The 25950-nt window shown below is 44.1% G+C and overlaps 1 protein-coding gene across 1 annotated transcript in view; it reads left to right on the plus strand.

The window, feature by feature from the left end:
• Positions 1-25950, plus strand: part of LOC148501334 (uncharacterized) — a 131804-nt gene that overhangs the window by 91044 nt on the left and 14810 nt on the right. Inside the window, 4 exon segments of the mRNA XM_088450672.1 lie at positions 1337-1436; positions 9488-9610; positions 14513-14611; positions 17158-17249. Coding sequence (XP_088306798.1) covers positions 1337-1436; positions 9488-9610; positions 14513-14611; positions 17158-17249 — 414 coding nt within the window.

The following is a 25950-nucleotide window of genomic DNA, read 5'->3' on the forward strand; positions in this document are numbered from 1 at the left end:
AATAAATACAACAAGCCTCCATGGTACAGATCAATTTACCCAATTCAAGATTTTACACAATATGCGTGTACTCACCTTGAATGGGATATATTATATGCCTTGGACATTCATTTTCTCATCCCGAAATCCATCGGTATATTACTATGGGTCCTTATACCCAGTCCAAAAATAATTGTGGATATAGACTAAATTCTTTATAAAACAGTAATTTATTTCTTAATCTGTATATGATAAAAAGGTCTTAGCGGCATGTAGTTAATTTCACCAGACCACAACATAAGCAACCGCACGGGGGGGTTTCCATCTGCCTGGAAACCCCCCTCTGCAGCCCACACCATGACCACAATAGCAATAGTATCACACATGAAATCATTAGCACCACCTGTGGATCTTTTAACATGTATCAGTCAGTGATAAATAACCTGTGCACCAACTAGGAGATCTGGAAAACATGCACTGTTAGGAATGTGCTGCTATAGAGCCCAATATGTACATATATGTCCAGGGCAGTTCTAGGTTCTTCTGATGCTCCCCCAGACTCCCGGATTTGCTCCCATGCTCTGGAATGGAGCCCACATCTAAAATAAAAACATTCAGCTCAGGGAGGATGGCCTACTGACGCATCTAATGGCTTACTGTGATCACTGGTCCTGTATATGCTGGAATTATGACACACATTATACTTTGTATGACGCATATTAAAGCTGGTTAAGTGCTAATTATACCCTCTTCATGGACTGGCCACACTCGCTCTAAAATCAAGCATTTGGAAACCCCCCTCTAGAAATCCTGCGTTTGCCACTGCTCAAAAAACATACAACAATTTCTGTTTAAATGAAAATTTCAAATATATAAAAATGCAAAAATCAAAAAATAAATAAATAAAGCAAAGATAATTCCAAATCTTAAAACTAGAAATAGGAGAAATGAATGAGTGGAGGATTCTAATAATGAATACCTAGCAACATGTTTCTCAGATCCTACGTCTGCTTGCTCAGCCTGTTTTAACTGCATTATATTCAGAGATACTCTTACCACATGTCATAATACACAAACAAACCTTCTATATGTCATAATATACAGAGACGTTCCTTCAGTATATCATAATTGACCTTCCATATGTCACAATATACAGACCACCAAGAGAAACAAAATATAGATGGTCCTTTCCATAGTTGTCACAACTGTTCTGCCCAAGCAGTGTGAACTTTTGGCCAACAAAAAAAAATAGTTTCTGGATTTAAGTAAATAAAATAAAAAAATGTAACAGATCTGTTACTAAATGATCCAAAAAAACCCAGTAAAACCTCATACTTTTAACTTGTATTCTTTTCAGTTTTACACAGGAATCAGACTTTTTAAAGAAAAATAAAGATCTTTTAAATGAGCTTAAAGAAAATAATGAAGAATGTATACAAACAGCTGTTAATGGACCGGTAAGTTGCCTCTGATGCATCTCATGTTGTAGACAGATTGCTAGAAATAATTGAATGTAGTTCCTGACCTGCTTATTTAACTGGGACATCAGATAGACGTGATCTTGGTAAAAGGTCTGTAATAGGTGATTGGTCGATAGAAGCTGTTCATGCTGGCAATAGCAGATTTGAAGATATAAACTAGTAACTGGCATGGACGGAAGTGTCACATATTGATTTGCAGTTACTATAGCTTAGTCATTGGCAGATAACACAGTAGCGATATAAAGAGCCCCAGTGAAAGAAAGATCTGTCCTTTATTTGCAGTTGCCTCTGCTTCAGGAGCAGAACATGATATCTGAATCCTGCTTAGAAGTGGGCCTGTTGGTTTTTGAAACATGACTATGGCCCTCATTCAGAGCCGCTCGCTATTTGCGGTCGTTCGTTTTCTAAAAAGGAGTGGCTATTCAAATGAACCGTTCGCACTTTGCGGTCTGTTCACGCCTCTAAGTCTGAACGAGCGAGCAAAACATGCGAACGTAAATTTGAAAACTACGCCCCCTGGCCGCTCGCACCATACGTCATATCCGCTATTTATTAGATTAATCGAGTACATCGAACAGCGTCTGAACTGCTCGCTATTCTTGTGGTTGGTTTTTTCAACCACTATTTTGCGAGCAGTTCTAAGTTAAAAAAAACCAAGTGACGTGGTCAATGACGCTGCTGGATTAATTATGCACTCCCTTAAAACGCCCGTTTTGACCTTTAAGCACGCCTGCGATCGGATTTCCACTCCCCGCTTTCAAGCACCTTCCCCTGTTACCACCCACATACGCCTCATTCTGTCACTCAAATTAGCAGACATTCGCTATTTTGCGAGCACATGAATTTCGGCCGCACTGACTGGTTCGCGCATGCGTATAACGATCCGTACGCATGCGCAGTTGGGCAAACATCGCTCGGAGCGAACGAGCTGCTGCTTACGAGTGGCTCTGAATCAGGCCCTATGGCTATTACAATTGATACATCAATCACTGGAATCAACATTTTTTATTTGTAAAGGTGCATACACACGTAACGATTTTTTGAACGATTTAACTATAACGACATCGTTATCGTTCCATTGTTGAAAAAATCGTTCAGTTTCTGAGTTATAACGATGAACGATTATCGTTCATGCGCGTTCCCGTTTGTAGTTTGTAGTTCATTCTGACTGACCAACTGAACGATTTTCATTAAGGGAAGTTACAAAAATCGTTTGTAGTTCAAAAAATCGTTCATTACACTTTAAAAAATCTGACAGATATGGAGCGTACACACGGTCAGATTTGTCAGACTTGTCAGATTTGTCAGATGAACGACTGAACGACTAAACGATTTGAATGATTTGAACGATTTGACCAAAGTTTCGAACGATTTGAACGATTGAACGATTTTTGACTGCATTAAAATGAATGGAATCGTCCAAGTCTGACTGCAAACCCATCAGATGTCAGATATCGTTATCTGACAAACGGGAACGCGCATCGTTGATCGTCCATCGTTCAGGCATGTCAGATATGAACGATTTTCCTTCAGATATGAACGACTGAACGATTTTTAAATCGTTATCGTCCATATCTGAAGAAAAAATCTGATCGTGTGTATGCACCAATAATCTGATAGAAAATCGTTCATAAAATCGTTCATAAAATCGTTGTGTGTGTATGCACCTTTAGACTTGACAGAACTTTGCAACAGCGGATAGTCAGAGCTACATATCTGCAAAATATAATCACACATAAAAAAGGAAAAACAGTACCGATGAGGTTGACAAAGGAAATGCAGACGCGAGACAGATGGTAGAGAGGGTCCTGCTCATGAAAGAATACAGACTAGAGGGAGACTGCAATGCTGAGACAATGGGAGCTAGTGAGACTGGGGCTTGATTCAGAGGTGTAAGCTATTGCATTTGCGTTGCGATTTTTATGGAGTCGCTGCGGTGGTAATATACAAATTCCTGTTTCAGCCTTCTCCTGTAGTAGTGTGTGTCGGACAGTGCAAGCCCTAAGACGCCCAGTTTCAATGCCTGTGGTCAGTGCAAATCGCGTTCACCATCAAAACGTGCACCAGCCTATGGAACTCCAGCTAAACATGGCCTCTGTTCCTGTAGCTCTGTGTTTGGGAACTCAGCCACGGTCAATGACGTGCTCCTGGCACTCCCATCACACACCCAGAGACAGCATTATTTTGCGTTTACTTCAGGCCACCTCCCAGACACTGCTCAGGAACATTCATGGTTTTGCCATGCTGGTTCTAATGATGATGCCCCTGTATGTAACAGCGGACTCCGCGTACACTCAGGGAAACACATGCACCATAGGGGTTTTAAGGATTTTTCCAGCATGCGCTGTAGCAAATAATCAATCAACTGGCATTGTGTCCACCTCTGAAACACCCCCTTGTTGTGTACATGGGATGGGAGCTGGTAGAACATGTAAAGGGAGGAGCAGTGGGTGGAGGTACAGTAGGAGGATAAGCAATAGGGAAGTGGATTTTGAGGGAGAACTTAAAATATTGTAGATTGGGGAAGAGAGAAATCTTGGAAGCTGGAGTGAGATGTGGTTTTCATAGGGGCTAGAGGTGGAGGTCAGAGCAAGTCAAAAAGTGCAAATGGGAGTGAGATGTGAAGTGGAGGGTTTGGTGCTTTGAAGGAGAAGGTGACAAGCTTGAATTCAAGTCTGGCGGAAATGTGGATCCAGTGTAGATATTTACAGTGTTGTACAGTGTGTGTTGAAAAGTGTAAGAGGAAGATCAGTTTCACTGCAGTATTTAGGACACACAAATAGAGAAAAACAGAGGATCGTAAACCGAGACTTGGGCAACTGTAACAGATAGATTGAGTGAGGGGAGCGTGTATTAGAAGTTAGGACACTAAAGGAGCACTCAGAATGATAATTTATGAACCACTGCTGTGAAGGCCAGGGAAGTGTAAAGTATTAAGGAGAAGATCAAAAGCAGCAGAAAAGTCGAGGAAGATGAGAAGGAAGAATTGACCAATTGACTGGGCTGTGAGATCACTGATCACTTTATTGGGGGCAGTCTGTGAAGATTCGATCGCGAAAAATCAAATACCAAGGTCAAGAAGAGAGTGAGCAGAGGGAAAGTGGGTCAAGCAGTTGTATGCAAGCTACTCAGATAGTTTGGAATCAAGGGGAGGATAGAAAAGGGGTGGTATCTGCAGAGAGAGGCATGGTCAAAATAATGTTTACTAAGATCAGAAAGATACGTGTTTGAAGGTGGACGAAAAAAGTGCCATTGAAGAGGGACCAACTTAAGAGGTGAGCAAGGATTGGGCAAGCATTGTTAGTTGGAGGCTATTAGGTATCTACGGTAGGTTTGCGTTCAGTATAATAACAAGACAGCATACATTTCTAATGGAGGAAGTCTGTATTGAAGGTTTTTTCCATTGGCACTTGTCAGCATGGGATCACTGTTGCAGGTGGTGTATCTGTTTACAGTGTGAAGGTTGGAGTAAGGCTAGTTGGAGACGATGTGTGCTTCTGCCTCACAAGGGCTGTAGTGAGTGTAGTGTAGGAAGCTACAGTAGAAGGAAAGGAGGTTGTGGTCAGAAGGATGGCACAGAAATGCGAAAACACAAGGTTCAGGGAATTTCTATCATAATGGGTGAAAGATGACGTCAACTGGGAGAGACCTCTGGAGGAAGTATGTGAGAGTATTTTATGTACAGCAGTACCAATAGGATAGTGAGTGGGAATGCTGAAATCCACCAGCATTAAAGTGGGTAGGCTAGTAGAAAGGAAATAAGAACATAAGATGGAATATGTATTAAGGTGGGAATGGTGAGATATGATGATGAGGTTAGAAGGTTTGGAGGCATATGGTGGGTACACAGTTTTGTGATGGAAGAAGGAAAGGGAACAGATGGTGGATCAAATGCCTACAGTAGCCAGGTAAGGAGAAATATATGGTTGAGAATGTAGTTCCGGTAAGTATAGGAAAAGTTGTGATGTGCAGCTAGCAGACCAACTGAAGTTACATTTAGGGGAAGTAATGGAGGGAAGTGTATAGCTGAGGTGTTAGATAGGGGGAGATGGAAGTACATAAAAGGAGGGTAAAACAATACCTTCATGTAGGGGCGGTGAGAGAGAAGATGATATAAAATTAATGCTAATAGAGGAATTGGATAAATGTAGCGGAGTCAGTCAGTATAGGACAAAGGAGTGGAATAGTAAATAAAGAGATTGCTAATCAGGAGTGATGAGGAAGCAGTAACTGGGAGCTTGTATGAGCAGTGTAAATGATGTTAGTAAACTGTGGTGAATACAGAAAGTGATCACATGTGTGAAAGTCTAGCAGGTCAGTAACTAGTATAATTTACTGCAAATGTAACAATTTCTTCTTCAGGGTTCATATGGATCCACAGGGATACCATGGGGATATTATGAAATCCAGGCACCAAACAGTTAAAGCTTTAGCTCCCTGGATGCCTCGGGTCCTCCTCCATATATGCCTCGCCCCTAGCCACAGGCCTTCAGTTGTTAGTTTGGTGCGGCAGCATCAAGACGCACCTTTGTAACGGGACTGCTCAGGCAGTCCTAAGCTTTTATTTTATGTTTCATTATCTTTGTTATGTTTTTGGGTTGGCAGTACTAAGCGACTGAATTAAGATGAATGTACTGCCTCCGCCGGGCCGCAACACCAGTAACTGGGCTGGTGATTTCAGCGGGTCATGGCTGAGCTTGCTAGCAGCAATGCTGCAACCTGGACTGCAACTGGATGCACGGAGATGTCAGATAAGACGATTCCTCGCTGACAGGGAATTGCGCGCGGCAGTCCTTGCTTCTGGTGTCAGAGTTGCACCAGAAGCTGCTGCAGTCAGGGCCCGGTATTGTCCACGTCCTCACTACACCACCGGGGCCTTATCGTTTGACACCGGGGATCAGCAGCAGATGCTTCTGCTGCCATGAGGCCAGCGTACCCGCTGGATAACGCAGCTTAGGGGAGGTAGGCGCTCCCCCGGCAGCTACTCCCCCGACTCAGGCGCAGTCCCTACAAAGGGTTTCGTGCATCTGGATTACTCCGCCTACCCTCCACGTGTGTATGAGATGCTCACGGTCCACGCTCAGTGCGCTCTGTAGCTGTTGGTCTCGGGAGGGTTTGGGTCAGGCTCCCTGTATACTGTACCTCTCCCTTGGTTAAGGTATATAGGAGCTTATTCAGACCCGGTCGCGAGCTCTACGAGCTCGCAACCGGGTCAATGTTGCTCCAGTGCGCATGCGTGAGACCCGGCTAATGATGGGTGAACCGTCGTTAGGGGTCTCGTAGCAGACGGGGCGAGCTGTCGATGTTGAGTGACAGCTCGCCCCGTTTGCTGGGCGGGCCGGGGGGGTGCCCGGCCAAATGGAGGCGTTCCTGTCGGAATGCTTGCCGTTTGGGGGTGGCCCCACTGACATCATCAGTGATGTCAGTGGGGAGCTTCCTGCTCAAACAGAGCAGGCAGCTCCCTGGGGCTTAAGGTTGACGAGACCCTACCTTAGGGTATCGTCGTAAGCCCCGATGGTCGCGATGGTCTTGACCATCGTGACCATCACCCTTAGCGGTCATTAGAGCTGTGAGTGTTAACCCACAGCCTAACGACCGACATGGAGGCGGACGTTCAGGATGAAAGCGGCCGCCCTGTTTCAGAACGACTGCTTGCATCCTACGACCGCCTCTGAATGAGGCCCATAGAGCTCTATATCTTACCATTCCTTTTGTGTTTGTATAGTTGATTTAGAGACACTGATATCACTGTTTTTTCTCTCCATCCCCTTGGGTATACTTTTTGTCCAAGGTAATGAATCAGTTTGATTCTCTCCAAGTGGAACGGACAGTATCATCTAATAAGATCCCAGAGGATCCTTCTTACTCTAGAGGTTCGTCACTCACCAGGGCCGTAGCTAGGGTAGTGCGGCCGGTGCCATCGCACAGGGCACCACAGGGCAGGGGGCGCTGTTTGGGCCTGTCAACTGTCTGTTTATTATCATTCTCACTTGTAGCTTCCTCTTGTACTGGCTTTTCTCCAGGCCAGTTTAGACCGTGGTCTCTGCCTGGCCAGTTTGGTTCCAGAGGAAGATTGCCTCATTGCCTGTTACAAATTTTTTCCAAGGAGTTCTGCGAGTTCAGCCTCCTTTTGTTCCATCGGTAGCACCGTGGGATTTGTCTTTGGTTCTTAAGGGGTTACAAGCTCCCCTATTTGAAACACTAGACTCTGTCTTCGCTGTCAGCTACTTCAAATCTACACTTTTTCTTCTCGCAATCGCTTCTGCTCGCAGAGTGTCTGATTTGGCAGTGCTTTCTTGTCGCTCCCCATTCTTTATTTTTCACCAGGATAAAGCTGTTCTTCGTACAAGGGAGGGTGTCCCGTTTTCATGTGAATTAAGAAATTGTAGTTCCAGCTTTTCAGGCTCCAGATCTTTCTGTAGGTGAAGCCTCCCTGGATGTAGTTTGTGCTCTCTGTATTTATGTGGAGTGTACAGACTCCTAGAAAATCAGATGCTCTTTTTGTATTATAAGGTTTTCACAAATGAGGATGGCTAGCTAACGAGCAGACTCTGGCGAGATGGCTATGCATGACTATCTCTCAATTGTACACACAGGCTGATCTCCCTGTCCCAAGCACGGTGACAGTACATTCTACTCGGTCTGTAGGGCCATCGTGGGCATTTAGTCATGGTGCTTCCGCTGAACAGTTGTGTAAGGCAGCCACGTGGTCTTCTGTCCACACTTTTCTTAGATTCTACGCCTTTGATACTTTTGCCTCTCAGGATGCTTCCTTTGGGTGACGAGTTCTCCTTTCTGCTCAGGAGCATCCCCCACCCTAGGGGAACTACTTTAGGACATCCCCATGGTATCCCTGTGGATCCATATGGACCCTGAAGAAGAAAATTTGATTTATGGTAGACTTACCTAGATAACTCCTTTTCTTTGAGGTCCATAGGGTCCACAGGGCACCCACCCTGACGCACCTGGTTACATAAGTAAATTTTTTCTTTCGGTCACAGATTCCCTCATCTTGTGTAAGAGTGTTTCTGGTGTACAATTGCTCTTCCTTCTCCTCTTTCTTTCTCCTGCCTTGAGGCTTGTTAACTAAACTGAAGGCCTGTGACTAGGGACGGGGTATATATGGAGGCATCCTGGGAGCTGAAGCTTTAACTGTTTGGTGCCTGTATCTCTCCAACCATAATATCCCCATGGTATCCCTGTGGACCCTAAAGACCTTGAAGAAAAGGAGTTATCTAGGTAAGTCTACCATAACTCTAATTTTCTTTTTCCTTTAATATTTTCCTTTGTTTAGGAGCAGCATGTACACTTTACAGGTTTACCCTATCACTGTCTCACCAAGGGCCTAATTCTGGGCCACGCAAAATACACGCACAATGGCAATGTTATTTGCAACTGCATATGCATGAAAAAGTCTGAAATCTCGTATGGCGCATGCATCCGTATCAAAAGTGTAGCAGAAAAGTGATGGGCGTTCCTGGGTGATGACTGGTAGGTGGCTACTAGTGCATGCTAAACTAGTATGTTCATTGGTCAATTGGTCATGTTATGGGAGTGTTGTGGGCATATCAATGAAAGCGGCTGCATTCATAAACGCAGAGCAGTAAGCAGAGGAGGCCGTGGTCAGATGGAGAAACTGCACCTGCCTTAGGGCTGCTGCAAGTTTCCATGATGCGACCAATGGTGGCGCATGAGGATGTTCCAATTGGTATTACAAGGTACATGGAAGCAAGTGGGCATCTCACACATTGCACAGTCGGACGAACGGATTTGCATGAGGTAAGGAAATTTGCATAAAATTGCAGACGGGCGACCACCAGTAGACGCTGCTGCATGCACTTTTGTGTGCAACTCAGAATCAGGCCAAAAGCTCTTTCAATGTAAATTGCTTTTCAGTTTCAGTGCATCCTGCAGATCACACCAGCAGGTGCAGTTACTTCATATTCAAATCTTGTATAAACATTTTGGCTTTATTTTTTTTTATTGTGTTTTTTTGTTTGTGATTTTTCAAACTAATATTTTTGTAGTTGAGAAGGTTAATGGAAAGATCTGCGTCAGAGGCTGCGGAAAGCTGGGCTGAAATTCAAAGCAAAGTTACTGATTCAGGATTTTTCAATCCACAATACAATGGGCAACACCCTGGTTATAAGGTAACAATTTCTACAAGGAATTATTTTAAACAATCAGGTCATTAATACACTGCATAATATTGAGCGCAGTCTAAACTACTGTATACCTACTGACCTAGGGCCCAAAACTGTACATATTCATAGCAGCAATAAAACTTAGACCTCGCCCGTTAACTTATTTGTTTTCTTACACAATGGAATTAAAGACTTATGTAAATATTAAGTACCTTGATAGCGCTGATTGTGAATACACCTCTTTATAATCGGGATATATTAATAACTTACCCCACAGTATAAAATTATATCAATTTATTCAAAATTATAAACAACAAAACATGAAATAATCACATAATATTACATGGAGGAGAAAAGGGTTCCACAAAAAGCTTCTCACCCAAACAAGGTGCTGCGGTGGGCAAATTCTTATAAGTCACCTTTGCTTGAAAAAGGATCCTTGAAGAGATCCGAAACGCGTTGCAATAAGGTGAATACTTGAAGATCAGGAGGGACGCAGTTTGGGAACCTAATCATGCTTTTTGGACCTAACACACTATGGGCCTGATTCAGAGCCACTCGTAAGCGGCAGCTCGTTCACTCCGAGCGATGTTTGCCCAACTGCGCATACGTACGGATCGTTATACGCATGCGCGATCCAGTCAGTGAGGTCGAAATTCATGTGCTCGGAAAGTAGCGAATGTCTGCTAATTTGAGTGACAGAATGAGGCGTATGTGGGTGGTAACAGGGGAAGGTGCTTAAAAACGGGGAGTGGAAATCCGATCGCAGGCGTGCTTAAAGGTCAAAACGGGCGTTTTAAGGGAGTGCATAATTAATCCAGCAGCGTCATTGACCACGTCACTTGGTTTTTTTTATCTCAGAACTGCTCGCAAAATAGTGGTTGAAAAAACCAACCACAAGAATAGCGAGCAGTTCATATGCTGGTCGATGTACTCGATTAATCTAATAAATAGCGGACATGACGTATGGTGCGAGCGGCCAGGGGGCGTATTTTCCAAATTTACGTTCGCATGTTTTGCTCGCTCGTTCAGACTTAGAGGCGTGAACAGACCGCAAAGTGCGAACGGTTCATTTGAATAGCCACCCCTTTTTAGAAAACGAACGACCGCAAATAGCGAGCGGCTCTGAATGAGGGCCTATCTGCGGTGGTGCCGAGCTATTGAGGCCCGGGACCCATTGCTTAATTAGCATTTGCCCACCGCAGCACCTTGTTTGGGTGAGAAGCTTTTTGTGGAACCCTTTTCTCCTCCATGTAATATTATGTGATTATTTCATGTTTTGTTGTGTATAATTTTGAATAAATTGATATCATTTTATACTGTGGGGTAAGTTATTAATATATCCCGATTATAAAGAGGTGTATTCACAATCAGCGCTATCAATGTACTTAATATTTACATAAGTCTTTATGTGGAGTTAGTATTACTCCATTTTTTAGTATCCTTGAAGCAGCAAGATTGTTTTTGCGCACCAAAGCCTAACTCATTTTCATTTTGACAATGGAATTAAAGTACGTGGTAGTTAAATAAAAAACTGTAAGGCTTCTTCCTAGTTACTTAAGGTGCATACACACACAACGATTTAGTAAATGAACGATTTTAGTAAACGATTTTCATAAATTTTTTCAAGTGAAAATGAACGAAAATCGTTTCCTAAAATCGTTCATTTACTAAATGTAATGAACGATTTTTTTGAACTACAAACGATTTTTGCATATTTTCTTACTGAAAATCGTTGAGTTGGTCAGTCTGACTGAACTACAAACGTGAACGCGCATGAACGATAGTCGTTTATCGTTTTAACTCAGAAAGTGAATGATTTTTTTCAACGACTGAACGATAAACTATATCGTTATCGATAATCATTCAAAAAATCGTTGTGTGTGTATGCACCTTAACAAATAAATAAACAGGCAATAAGTATTAAACCCAATTGTTTTATTAATGCCCCTTTATCTACTATTTATTATAGCTTTGCATACCAGGAGGCTGCAATTTTCACCCTCTACTCTTTGCAATGTGGCTTCAATCCATCAGGTTGGATGGAGACCAAGCAATTTAGGGGACCAGCAATTTTCAAATCTATCAATCTCAGTAGGATCATAGGCCTGATCTTTGACTGGGCCACGAGTATTTTTGCAATTAAACCACCCCAATCGGTGGAAACAAGGAGGCCTGCTCAGATGCCCTCATCACCACCCTGGTTGGTAAATATCAGCGCATGGACATGCAGTCAATGGGGGCATAACCACTGTCGACATCGTGGATATTAACATGTCTTCTGTTGACATTCTGAACATGTCAACATTTTGACATTATGGTTTCGACATTTTGATTGTCGACATTCTGACTGGAACCCTCCCAACAACACGCTCCACAGTAAGGATATTATTTATGTGACAATGTGAAACATAGTGCCGATCATTGAGCCAAATAAGTTCATCTTGGTCTCATCAGAACAGAAATTTCACTCAATATGTAGGATTCTCTAACAAGTGACCTACTTACATGTATACACGGTTAGAGGCAGGGCCGTAGAGAGGGTGGACAGGCCCAGGTACTGGAGGTGGCATGGCCAAATAAAAAAAAAAGTGTGGCGCTGCACAGGGAGGAGCCGTAGACACCTCAACTAGGGGCAGATCCAGGATGGGGGGGGCAATCAGTGTGATCGCTCCCCTGCACATCATTCAGGCAGAGAGAGACTGCTGCTGCTCAGTGGCAGCAGCCTCCCTTGATCCTCCACAGGCCAGCACACAGCAGCGTGGGGGGGCCTCCGACAAGCCCGGGTCCGGATAATTTAGTACCCCCCTCTCAGGGCCCCTGGTCAGAAACTGCTTTGTTCTTGATAAGTTGTGCTATATTATCTCTTTAAGATAACTTGATAGTGATGTAAAGAATATTAAAAGTCCTTTGAAATCCATAATGTGAATAGTGATTTTACATAACCTTCTTTCAAATTTGCTTAGTATATTCTTTGATATTTGTGATGAAGCTCTGATTAACCAACCATGGGACATCTCACAAACACGTGTATCTACTGTATTTTATAATCAATTTTGTGCACAGGTGTTCTCTACTCAAATAGTCACGTGAACAGTAAAACAACTGATTGCACATGGTTTTATGCAGGCTGGATTAAGGTCTGTGGGGGCCCCTGGGCAACAAACATGTGGGGGCCCTTATTAAATGTGACGAACTAGGGGTATGCGCAATGCGGACCTCAGTAGTGTTAGTGCCCACAGTAGTGGTGCCCTTTATGCAGTGCACCCAGTAGTAGTGAACCCTATGCAATTCACCTATTAGTAGTGCCCCCAGTAGTCATGCCCCCTGTAGTTATGCCCCAAGTAGTAATGCCCCCTGTGGTAGTGTCCCCAATAGTAATGTCCCCTGTATTAATACCCCCAGTAGTAATACCACTGTAGTTGTGCCCCCAATAGTAATCCCCCCAGTAGTCATGCCCCCTGTGTGCCCAATAGTAATGCCCCTTTCTAAATGCCCTCAGTAGTAATACCCCTGTAGTTGTGCCCCAGTAGTCATGGCCCCTGTAGTAGTACCCTCTGTATAAATGCCCCCAGTAGTAATGCCCCTGTATTAGTGCCCCTAATAGTAATGCTCCCTCTGTAGTAGTGCCCCAGTAGTAATGCCCTGCCTTCAAGTAGTAGTGCCCCCAATAGCAATGCCCCAGAGTAATGCCCCTAGTAGTAATGCCCCAGTAGTGATGCCCCTTCCCGAGTAATGCCCCCAGTAGTAATGCTCACAAAGTAATGCCCCCAGTACAATAGCAGCTTGCACTAAAAAAAAAAAGAAAAGAGCTATTACTTACCTTAAGCCCCGCTCCCGCTGCCGTCCACGTCCAGGCCACTTGGCTGCTTCTCTGCACCATGGGAGAGACGTCATGACGTCTCTCCCATTGTGCACTGCGTGAGCCGGAGCCCTCCAGTGAGTCTCCGGCTGCCGCTGCGGGGAGGGAGCCGGGCGCCCGTAAATGGTGCCTCCCTACGGCGCCGGGGTTAGGTTGGCCGGAGGAGGCGGAACTGGTTCCATCTCCTCCGGTTCACTTTAACCTCTTCAGGTGTGGGGGCCCGGGTAGACGATCGCCCCTGTAGCCCCCCCCCCCCCCCCCCCCGTTAATCCGGGCTTGGTTTTATGTAGATGTATGTTAGCAGGCAGAATAACCGTTATTGTAAGAGTGATTTATATTAATCCTTTGTAGGCATCTCTGAATAAATACATATTTATTCAATGGAAATAAAATGTGAATACTTTACAGCACACAATCTATCATGACTTGCTAGACATTTCAAAGCTCATTATAAAAAAAATTACTTTATTTATAGGCATTGCAAACAGACAAGTATAAATGCACGAAAGTTGGTTATGAGATTTGCAGTTACAAAATAGATGGTAAATGAGATTAAAATTCTTAGCTCCATAGAACCTTTGGGGCTAATGTAGAGTTGAAGACAATTGACATCTAAAATGCTGATGTAATTTGTATTTCAAAAAAAAATCTACAGTGGGCGCAATATGTAAAACACTAACGTAAACAAATTAGTAAAGAGTATTTATATATGGATATTGTTCATTCTAGCACCCTGCAGCTGTCACAAACCGTGCAGTACCTCTTTACTGCCTGGGGCTCTGCTGCTTCTAGCACACTCTGGTCTGTATCTCATCAGTTTGTTGCATCAGCCGAGTGTGCTAGAAGCAACCATCAGGTAAGAGGAACTGCACGGGTTGTGAGATGTTCAGGGTGCTAGAATGAACACTATATGGAGATTCTCATATCAGTCTTACAGTAATTTGAAATAACATTCAGTGAAAATTCACTTCCTGGTAAGTTGTAGCTGAGCAATTTAATAGGTTCCCTTAGAATTTGATTTAAATAATTTTAACATTGTATTTTAGATCAAAATGTACAACATGTTCGGCCATATAGATGAAGATGTATCCAAGATTTTTCGAAATCTTCTAAACAATTTACATTGTACTCTTGAAGACTACAAGGTATAGTTTGTAACTTAATTAAAATATTTTTATAGAGAAATTTATATATTTTGTATGCGCTTTTTGTGTTTTTTTAATTTTTATAAGGACATACCCAGAATTATTATATTTTAAACATATTGCAAAGTAATTTCCTGCTAACATAGGCCCTGATTCTGCAAGGATCATAATTGCAAAGCTGCACGCAGGCCATAGATATGATGTATGCACGCAGGCTATAGATATATGATGTATGCACACAGGCTATAGATATATGATGTATGCACGCAGGCAGCTTTGCAATTACGATCCTTGCAGATATGGTAATGCAGCAGGGGGCATCAAGCCTCCTGCTGCATTACGTATCCAAGCTACATTGTATCATGTCATCATTACCAGTGCACATACTGTACCTTGGTTCAAAAGATCCACCTGAAAACTGGCGTAGTTGCACATCCTCGCAATTCTGCAATTTTTTCGGCACGCTCTCTCTACACTTAGTCTATGTGCAAACACAACCTTTCCAGCCAGCTACACTCTTTGCCCACATGTGGAAATACAACTTGTGGTGGCCATACACGCTACAATTATCGGGACGATCCGCCCGATATCGGCGGATCGCCGCGATAATTGTAGCATGTGGGGGGGCGACCGAGGGTTAAATATTGCTCGGTCGGGCATGCTGGATTGTCCAGCATGCCCGTCTGATGCGATATTTACCCGGTAATCTGTCGGCAGCATCAGGCAGTGTATGCCCAGCGCGGCCGACAGACAGACATTTCCTGTGTTCCTTCCTACGGAAGGAACAGGGAAATGTCTCCGCCCCCGGGGCGGAGCGCGGATGTCGGGCTATACACTGTGAGATTTCTCTCACAGTGTATGCCGGCGACATCTGCGGCTGGCAGGCTGCCAGATAAAATGTCTGTCGGTCTGACAGACATTTTATCTGGCAGTGTATGCCCAGCATTAGTTGTGTGAGAGTCAGTATCGCCTGTAGTTGCTTAAACTTAGAACTGGAGAAGTAAGAGACGTAAAACTCACTTGCGTACATCTCTGCATTAGCCACTTAGGGGTAAATTTACCAAGAATCGTGCATGACTTCTACCAGAGAACACTAAACATCGCTGGCAGTTTAGATGGTCTACATCCCGGATTTACTAAGCATCGTTTTTGAGTGTCTATGGTCTTTCAATGGCTTTTTTCTGTCTAAAACCCGTTGGATTGCCCCCTTTGCGAAAGACTCCACAGTTAAATGAAGTATCAATATGCTGCCAATAGGCAGTGGATTCAAATTACTTTACAGGTCAGTATGATCTGTGCAGGCTTTGGTGTGTATCGAGTAAATAAATAGTTAATATGAAAAAACAATGCTTGCCTTCCCCCTCCCCTCTCCATGGCCAGTCCCGGACCACTCAACCTGGCCTGGTACTAGAAAATTGGCAGAAAAACTGGCTTGGGATGCCCTCGATTTTCAAATAATCACCACCGGGTTGTACCAGCTGGGGGGGCTGCCAATATAGCAGATAGACATACACAACGTAAGGTCCCACCGCCATAACAGCAACCCAACCCAAACTGGTCAGCTCAGGCCTGGAATTCCTCTGAAAGTGGGGACCCCTCAAAAAAAAGAGGGACCCTCCTCTCACGGAACCCTCAGGCCCTTTTTTTCCCCCCGATTTTTCCACTACCAAACTGACTGATAAGTCCAGGGCTGGTTATGGCTTTTTTTTAATTAACCATTTATTTACTCTTTTAAACACACCCCAGTGTGATGACATGGCCCCCTGGCTTGTCCCAGTTTGGGGCGTGGCCTCACGGACACAAGGACCTGCCCCTTTGGAGCGACGATTCTGGAGGTGCCGCTGTTATTTACTCTCCTAGAAGTTGCGGGAGACTTACGATTTTTCGATTAGTCCCCCACACCTCTGAAAGAGTGGGTGGATCTCCTGCATCCTGCACACTTCCTAGTGGACAGTGCACAGTGCAATACCGGGAATTGCGGCCCATGTGGAGGGTGTGAGTCTATTATTACACAAATCGCAGGGGCCTAATGATATGAGAGCCCAGCCCTGCACCCCGAAGTAGTCAGCTGCATCTCCTCTTCTGGCTTCTCTCAGAGAAAAGATTTTTTAAAAATAGGTAAGTATGTATATATGCCTAACACACCATTAAATTGGAGTAAAATTCACTCACCGCTCAGGCACACGTGTTATATACGTGTTTGACTATTTAATGTAGGTTATTTGGCCAGGCACCCTGCTAGCCAGAAGCAAGGACCGTGGGTAGGTGACAGTGCCGCCCACAGTGCCCAGTGCCCTGTGCGGCAACACCGGTTGCAAACCCATAGTTACAGCCCTGCCTATAATTATTGGAAGCATGTGTGTTCCACGAATGTAGTTTGTTCAGCTGCAGGAGAGTATAATGTACAGCATATACAGTAATACAGTAATGATAGCAATTTTAATAGATAATATTACAGAAAGAGCTTGCAGTAGGTAAATTAGTTCTTTATCAAAGCTTTTAAAGATATTATTTGGTATTTGAAAATGTATAATTTTCACATGCAGGAAAAAGTAACCAAATTATTTACAACGGCGTTGCAAGACCAGAAGAAAAAGCAAGTGACAGTTGGAAAGTCTCTGGAATGTGCATTGTACTGGTAAGCTACAAAGATACTTTATGCTTAAATAAAGAAATACATTTTGGGGGCAATTCTATTATTAATATTATCCTGTATTTATATGGCGCAACAGGGGCTCCGCAGCGCCTTACAAAGTACATAGACAGAAACAGTAAGAACAACGTGACTTACATTACAGAACACTGCAGGACATGGACAAGGTTTATAAACATAAGTATAGTAACACTATCCAGCACCAGTATCCAATTAACCTATATCACTAATTATCTAATGGTCATTGCTTCTGTAGCCATATATTAATTATCATAGGAACACACTCTCCATAATTATTATGTACAGTCTCAATGCGGTGCTACCATAATGCTGTAAGTCAGAGACCAATATATTAAAGAACGAAGAAAAAGAAGCATTATACTGAGTGCATGCTAAACCAAATAATATATAAAAAGTTGTCTTTTATTGATATACATTAAAAAAGATAAATTTTATTTTCTGAGAGATGGTGAAATATTAAAATATATGGATCCCACAATCCATATATTGTACCTGATTTAGATTATTGACATCAGATACTATGGTTACCATTTATGACAAGAATTATACACACCTCATCTAATTTCACCACTGATATATTACAGTGTGAGATTAGTAACAAAATAACGATCTGAGTAATCTCACTGGCACAAAGTAACAATTCTAGGCACAGCTCTCACAGGGTATAAGCAATATAGCTTTTTCATTTAGTGAAGTACACAAGGTTCATAATTAAAGAACAGTAGCCGGAAGAATGTTTAATAGATATTTGAATGCACTGGCCCTGATTCAGAGCCGGATGCTCTGACAGAGCGCTCGCTCTGAATCAGGGCTGGGCTATTTTGTTTTTTGAACGGTCTCCTGGCCGCTCGCATAGCTGTGGGTGACCACCCACAGCTATAGCGAGCGGGCAGGAAGATGGTCACGATGGTCAAGACCATCGCGACCATCGGGCTTGCGACGAGACCCTTGTGGTAGGGTCTCGTTGCCGCAAGCCCCAGAGTGCTTTCAGCTCTAACAGAGCCGAAAGCACTCCCATTGACATCACTTGTGATGTCAGTGGGGCCGGCCCCAGGCGGTAGGCGTTCCCATGGGAACGCCTCCGTCTGGGCAGCCACGCCCCCGGCCCGCCCACCAAAGGCAGCGTGCTGTCACTCAACATCGACAGCACGCCCCCTTTGGTACGAGACCCGGAGCGACGGTTTACCCGTCGCTGTCCGGGTCTCGCGCATGCGCACGACGGAGCCGGCTCCATCGTGCACATGCACACTGGGCCACCATCGACCTGCTTGCGAGCGGATCTGAATCAGGCCCACTGTTCTTTCTTTTTGCACACTAACATTTTAATATTTCACCGCCTCTCAGAAAATAAAATTTCTATATTTTAATGTATATCAATAAAAGATAACTTTTTATATATTATTTGGTTTAGCATGCACTCAGTATAATGCTTATTTTTCTTCGTTCTTGAATGTAAAGGTTTATAAACATTACTGCATCAGTAGTCATAATACCCAAGGGATAGGTGCCATTATAGGCAGTGGGGAGGAGATGACGGTGTAAGTGGGGGAAGACAAAGCACATGAATTAGTGGTGATGGCAGCGAGACTCCGACATTCTGACCGTTAAGTCTGCATCTTGCAGCCACCACTATTGTAGATATTACTCCCACCCAGGGGTGTAATGCTACAGTGCAGCACCCGGCTCCTGTCACTGAGGAGTCAGCACTTTGGTGTCACCCCTCGGCAGATGACACCCGGGTGCGGCCCACACCCTCCTTTGGATGCCATTGCTCACACCCCATGGTGTACTACTGTATTAAGCAGTGATATGTGCAGCTGCACGTCGTGCCCACATGTTGCCACTAATTGAATACCGCCTTTTGATTTATATAGAAAGTGTGATACAGTGGGGAACAAGTACGAAAACTGCTGCGAAATGTGCTATGACGCACTGTATCCAATGGAAATAACTTTTAACAAAACTCTGATTAGTAGCTATTGGTCACTGCATATTTTTTGTATCTGAGCACCAGTAATTGTACCTCAGTATATATAAACAAGATGTACCGTATACACTAGATAGTGTTCACTATAGGATTTTTTTTAGAGGAGGGTGTTGATCACAGCGAAGGGCACCTTTTCATTTTGAAGGGCACATTTTTGATGTGACTCTTCATGTACTGTAGATAAAGACACAATGAGTAGTCAGCATGTAATGCACAGCACATGTTAATAGTTTTTATATACATATGTACCCCTAGTCAGGGGCGCTAAGCGGGGGGAGATTGGGTACTAATTACTCTGGGCATATGCTTGCTGGAGGGGCACGGTTCCAATGCCGCCCCCCCCCTCTCCCTCTATCCTGGCAGCAGCACAGCACACGCTGCTGTGTGCTGGGCTACAGTGGGAGACAGTCTCCTCTGCCTGTGGGGGAAAACGATCACACTGATCGCGCCCCCCTCTGGATTTGCACCGGTCTGAGGGGCTCACAGTGCCCCCCTCCCCAGCGTGCGGCTCTGCAACTAGGTTTCCCCCCCAGCTTTTTTCTAAGGGGGAGTGGCCACATCTCCTGCGATAAGGCCACGCTCCCTTCCCCCACCTCTAAACGGCCCTGCCCCTAGTGTACTAGAAACCCCCACATATATATATATATATATATATATATATATATACACATATTATTTACAGTGCAGTTTTGTACATCTGTATCTGCAGCATTTTACCACTGCATTTCTCCAACTACATCACATGCCTGCCACCGTTAGGATGTTACAGTGCTGCCTCCACTCCCCATCTGTGATTTGGAGTCTACTCCATCTGCTCTACCACCTTCGGAGTCTCCGGCAACTTGTGTGATCAAGACATTGGAAAGTAAATTGTGATTGGTGGTAGTAAGTTTGCCTATGAAGAGATGCATAAAACAGAGAAAAAGCAGAAGGTCTTATTACAGGACTGGATCCAGACCCATCAATAAAAAAAATTTTTGTTAAAAAAACATAAACCTTTATTGCTATGCTGTAAAAGGTGCCAAGTTTGGTACCCGACCTTTACATTACAAGAGCATTAATATAGTAAAAACAAGTAGTGTGTAAGTAGGAAAAATTGAATAAAAAAGAGGCTGTGTGTCCAGTGTCTTTTTACATTACAGATGTGCCCTCATACAGTACATCTAGCCTCCTTGCGCCTTAAACAGCCCTTATAGTCGCACCATGCCGTAGAGCGACTCGGTAGCGCTGAGCGTCTTTTCTTGCGACTTTTTCCCTTACAGTGCATCCTGTTTGCAAAGCGATGCGAATAGGATGCACAAGCAGCTTATGCTGATTACAATGATATGTTATATATTCAGTGTGTGACTGTGGCTGTATCTGCACGTTACAGTGTTACAGCCGCTGACACTGTAATGGTGCGTACACACCGGGCGATTAAAGTGGACGACTGAACGATAACGATATCGTTATCGTTCAGTCGTCCACTTTATCGTCCATTTTTAACACAAAAAAGATGAACGATGACGACGCGCGTTTCCGCGGGTCGTTCGTCATCATCGTTCATCGCGCTGACGTGCAGGCCAACCTGACGACCTCGTCAGGTTGCTGCATGTCAGGGAATGGGTGAGAGAGCCCAGCGCTGAACGATATCGTTAATGATATCGTTCAGCGGCTGTGCTCAATGTCATGAACGACATTGAGCACAGCCTGCCGGGGACACACTAGACGATATCGCTCAGGGAGCATATCGTCTAGTGTGTATGCACCTTAAGGTAGCATTTCGCATGCAGATAGCCACAGTCACACACAGGATACAGGCATGCTGCATAGAATTTTAGTCAGCATAAGTTGCTTGTGCGTCCTATTCACATCGCTTTGCGAATAAGACATACTGTAAAGGAAAAGGTCACGCGAAAAGACGCTCGGTGCTACAGAGTCACACGGTGCTCATGTGTTGTGTAACGCGACTTGTGCATGGAGGATAGATGTGTATGGACACATCTGTATATAGGATATCTTTGAACCTTGTAGACTAATTGGGTCAAAGCAGGAGGGGTTCCACACTGGATCTTTAATGTACATGATATATAAGAGAGGATAAAAATATACCAACAATACTGTGCACAGACCGGACCACAGAAGTTGTTGCTGGTTACAATTTATATACTTTATATTTACTATTGTGTATTATCCCTAATTCAAGATTTCTTTATATATTTCTACATACTTTAGCCCAATTTTTTGGTTGAACTCTCATTGTGATCCCATCAATTAACAGTCCTGTGCTGGAATTTCCCAACAGGGCATTTACCCTGGGCTTTCATACAGGAGATTCATCCACGTTATCTTTCTTCCATCTGGGCCAAGTTTCTCCTGCGCTCTCGCCCTCCTGTTCACTGCCTAGGCACATAGGGGGCCATCTAATACACTTTACCTATGTTCCTGGTGGAACCAGGTACTTTCTGGATACATAGAGTTAATCAAACCACACAAACAAATATCCCAGCTAAATAATGTTTATTACACAAAAACAAAGTTTTTAAAGAATGGGTTAGGTACAAGATGCCAGCGCTCGGGTTCCCAGCGGTCAGAATCCTGACACCAGCATCCCGACAGAGTTAGGATACCGACACCTGTCAGTAAGTATCCTAACCCTACCCTCTAACTCCATCCCCCCAAGTGCCTGATCCTAACCCTTCCCATAGTGCCCGTCGGGTTGCCGGCACTGGGATACTGACTGATGCCACGTTTCCAGTGCAGGCATTATGATCACCTGCATCTTGGCTGTCGTGATTTCAACTACCTCCCTTAAAGAATATAATAATACTGCACTTAGCTTCGGATAGATGGTTATAGCTGGGTGAATTGTCGAGCTGCTATTCAAGGAGCCCCTTCTGGAGCTGGAATCTATATAGTATGGGCACCTTCTGTCGTCGGTCCCTGGGATGAGGATGCTCTTATTTCCAATGAGCTATCTTATATACCCTGCTCTCTGGAATAACTCCTGATTAAGTATCGTAAAAGGTACAAAGTGCAACTAGAAATTATACAGGAATACTAATAGACAGTTGGTGCAGTGTTGCCTCAATTATAGGCATAAACAATAATATAAGTTACAATTATTACCTGGATTAATTTCCAGTGATATCCATTATTCCTGGATTAGTTTACAGGGTTATTCAATATTGACTATACTTGTAATGTAAACCCTTATCTGTCTGGTCACATACAAACCAGACAGCAATTTGACACTTTTCTGTCAAAACACACTTTTGAATCACCTTGTCTATCTAACTGTACCATAAAAGACACCATTTTGTATCCATATGACAACCTATCTATGCTAATTTGGGATGTAGTTAAATTTGCCTACAATCGGGATGCTGGCTGAAAAAATCCGGGCGTCGGAATCCTGAACTGCGGACAGGACACCGGGGCGGGAATTCCAACATGAGGGGAGATACCGACGCTAGGATCCCGACAGCCGGCATCACAATGGTAAGTAGAGCAGGCGCCCTTAGCTGTGGGGGGGTTGGTTAGGTTTAGGCACCCCGTGGGATATCGGGTTAGACTGCGCGGAGGTTAGGGTTAGGCTATGGGCAGGGGGTTTAGGGTTAGACACTAAGGGGGGAGGATTAGGTTTAGGCACTAAGGAGGGAGAGTTAGGTTTTGGCACTAACGGGGAGGGTTAGGGTGCGGGGTAGGGACAGTTAGGGTGTAAAACAGGAGGGTTAGAGGGTGAAGTAGGGAAGGTTAGGGTACTTATGTGTGCCCTGTTGGGATTCTCAGCATCGGGATGACGCTGTTGTTCTTTTGACAGCTGGCATCCCGAGTACCAGGCTCCCATGCCCAACCTGATAATTCATCTGCAAGAAATTTACAATATGATCAGTCAGACAACTTACTCTGTGGGGTAAATTTACTACAGGTCGATTTTAATCGATTAAAAATCATTCTAAATCGATCAACATCAATGTTGTGTTTCAGGGGCTAAATCACACATTTACTAACATAGGGCCTGATTCAAAGCCGGACGCTATTAGCGCTCGCTCGTTCAGAAAAAGGGGGTGGCTATTCAAATGAACCGTTCGCTCTTTGCGGTCTGTTGCCGTCTCTATGTCTGAACGAGCGAACAAAACATGCGGACGTTTATTTGAAAAATACGCCCCCTGGCCGCTCGCATCATACGTCATGTCCGCTATTTATTAGATTAATCGAGTACATCGAACAGCGTATGAACTGCTCGCTATTCTTGTGGCTGGTTTTTCCTACCACTATATTGCGAGCAGTTCTGACTATAAAACAACCAAGTGATGTGGTCAATGACGCTGCTGTATTAATTATGCACACCCATAAAACGCCCGTTTTGACCTTTAAGCACGCCTGCGTTCTGAATTCCACTCCCCGTTTTCAAGCACCTTCCCCTGTTACCACCCACATACACCTTATCCTGTCACTCAAAATAGCAGGCATTCGCTATATAGCGAACAAACGATTTTCGGCAGCACTGACTGGTTCGCTCATGCGTATTACAAACCGTACGCATGCGCAGATGGGCGAACATCGCTCGGAATGAGCGTACCGCCGCTTACGAGCGGCTCTGAATGAGGTCCATAATGTTTTATATTGATTTTTAAGTGTTAGTAAATGTACGATTTAGTCCCTGAAACACAACATCGATGTTGATCAGTTTAGATCGATTTTAGTTTGTAATAATTATATTATTGTAATATAATGGATTGCTATTATTATATGTAGAACTATCATGACTTAATCGTATATTGTGCAGTCTCTGACCAGATTATTTTATATCATACATACCTATACTATATATATTCTTCTTATAAAAAAAAAATATATATATATATAATTCTTTGTCTTTTTTTCTGTGCCACAGACCTCACTGTAATTAGGTAGATATTAGCTACTAATACCAAAAGCACCATTTGTGATCGTGAATCATGCAATAAGGGCTCAAATATTCAGCTATTTAGTCTGACACAATCCTTGAAATACATATTTTCGTCCACTTCTTTATCATTTTTGGGACTATGATTAAACTGGTAGGATAAGCTATCCCTGTGTCACTTCATATTAAAGGGAATTTCCTGGCTCAGAGTGATCAGAAGGATTTATTATACTTATTATACATCAGCACAATCTTGTACAGTCTAATATTCAATTTGCCGTTTATTGCACACATTGGTGTGTTTATGTTAATCACTTATTTTAGTACTTTAAGGCAACATTAGTTTATTTGAATCATTATTAATAAAAGTTATTTTATATTATAATCTGTTTATAAGAGAGTCCTAACAAAGGTGTCTTCTTTCCTTCCTCTTTCCTTATATTTCCTGAGTCAGATGTGGACAGTACTGCACAGCTGTAAGGAAGCTGCTGGTCAATACCGTCCAGCAAATGTATAAATGCTGCAGGAGACGTCTATAGGAAGCAGACGCTTCCCGACAGCAACTGCGATGGGAGTGCAGCGTATGTACACTGGCCGGCTGCACCTGGCCAGTCTGACTGAGCTTCAGCTTACCCAGGCTGGCAGCTTATGAGGCCAAGAAATCTGCGTCCACCAATGCAGACCCTGGTCTCGGCACTGGCGGAAAATGGGGAGCGAGGCATCCACGTTTCCGGGAACGCAGTCCAGACATGCCCCCGCTCAGCCCCATAAATGCTGCAACATGTAAATGGTGCTGCGGTTTGGGGAATCTGCGAGTGAGATCACAGGACCCGATCTGCGCAGTCCTCCCAACCCCCCCCATCTGATATTACGCAAATCATTGGGTTTGTGTGCTTCTCTGAATCAGCCCCTAAGTTCCCTACATTCTAGGCCAGGATCACTATCTCTAATCAGTCATAGAACTATATATATAATGACACACAGACTTTTTATTATTCACTTTTTCCTACTTACACACTGTTTTAACTATATTTTCACTGCTTTAATGCAAAGACCAGGCACCATATTTGTCACCTTTTACAGCATATTAATAATGATTATAGTTTAAAAGAAAATGTCATTATTGGTCCTGGATCCACTTCTGTAATAAGACCGTCTGCGTTTCCTCTGCCTTATGATTACTGTTATACAAACACAAGGAATAGCACCCTCACCGTGTAACAGACAGAGGGCCTGATTCAGAGATGGACGCAGAAGCACATGCAGCAGCATCCATTGGCAGTCGCCTGTCTGCGACTCTATGAGAATACCGCTACAAACTCCCTCCAATGTCACCAGCGGTTGCACCAACGAAACTTACACCAGCCCTATGGCAGGTGCAGCTTCTCCATCTAACCACAGCCTCCTATGCCTGTGGCTGTGTGTGTGTGTACCCTGTGGCTGTGTGAGTGTGCACCCTGCGGCTGTGTGAGTGTGCACCCTGCGGCTGTGTGAGTGTGCACCCTGCGGCTGTGTGAGTGTGCACCCTGCGGCTGTGTGAATGTGCACCCTGCGGCTGTGTGAGTGTGCACCCTGCGGCTGTGTGAGTGTGCACCCTGCGGCTGTGTGAGTGTGCACCCTGCGGCTGTGCGTGTGTGCACCCTGCGGCTGTGCGTGTGTACACCCTGCGGCTGTGCGTGTGTGTGTACCCTGCGGCTGTGTGTGTGTGTGTGTGTGTGCCCTGCGGCTGTGTATGTGTACGCAGCTGCTTGCATTGACATACTCGCGACACTCCCATAACACGGACG

Source organism: Taudactylus pleione, unplaced genomic scaffold (assembly GCF_031769625.1).
Source record: "Taudactylus pleione unplaced genomic scaffold, aTauple2 ptg000520l, whole genome shotgun sequence".
NCBI lineage: Eukaryota > Metazoa > Chordata > Amphibia > Anura > Myobatrachidae > Taudactylus > Taudactylus pleione.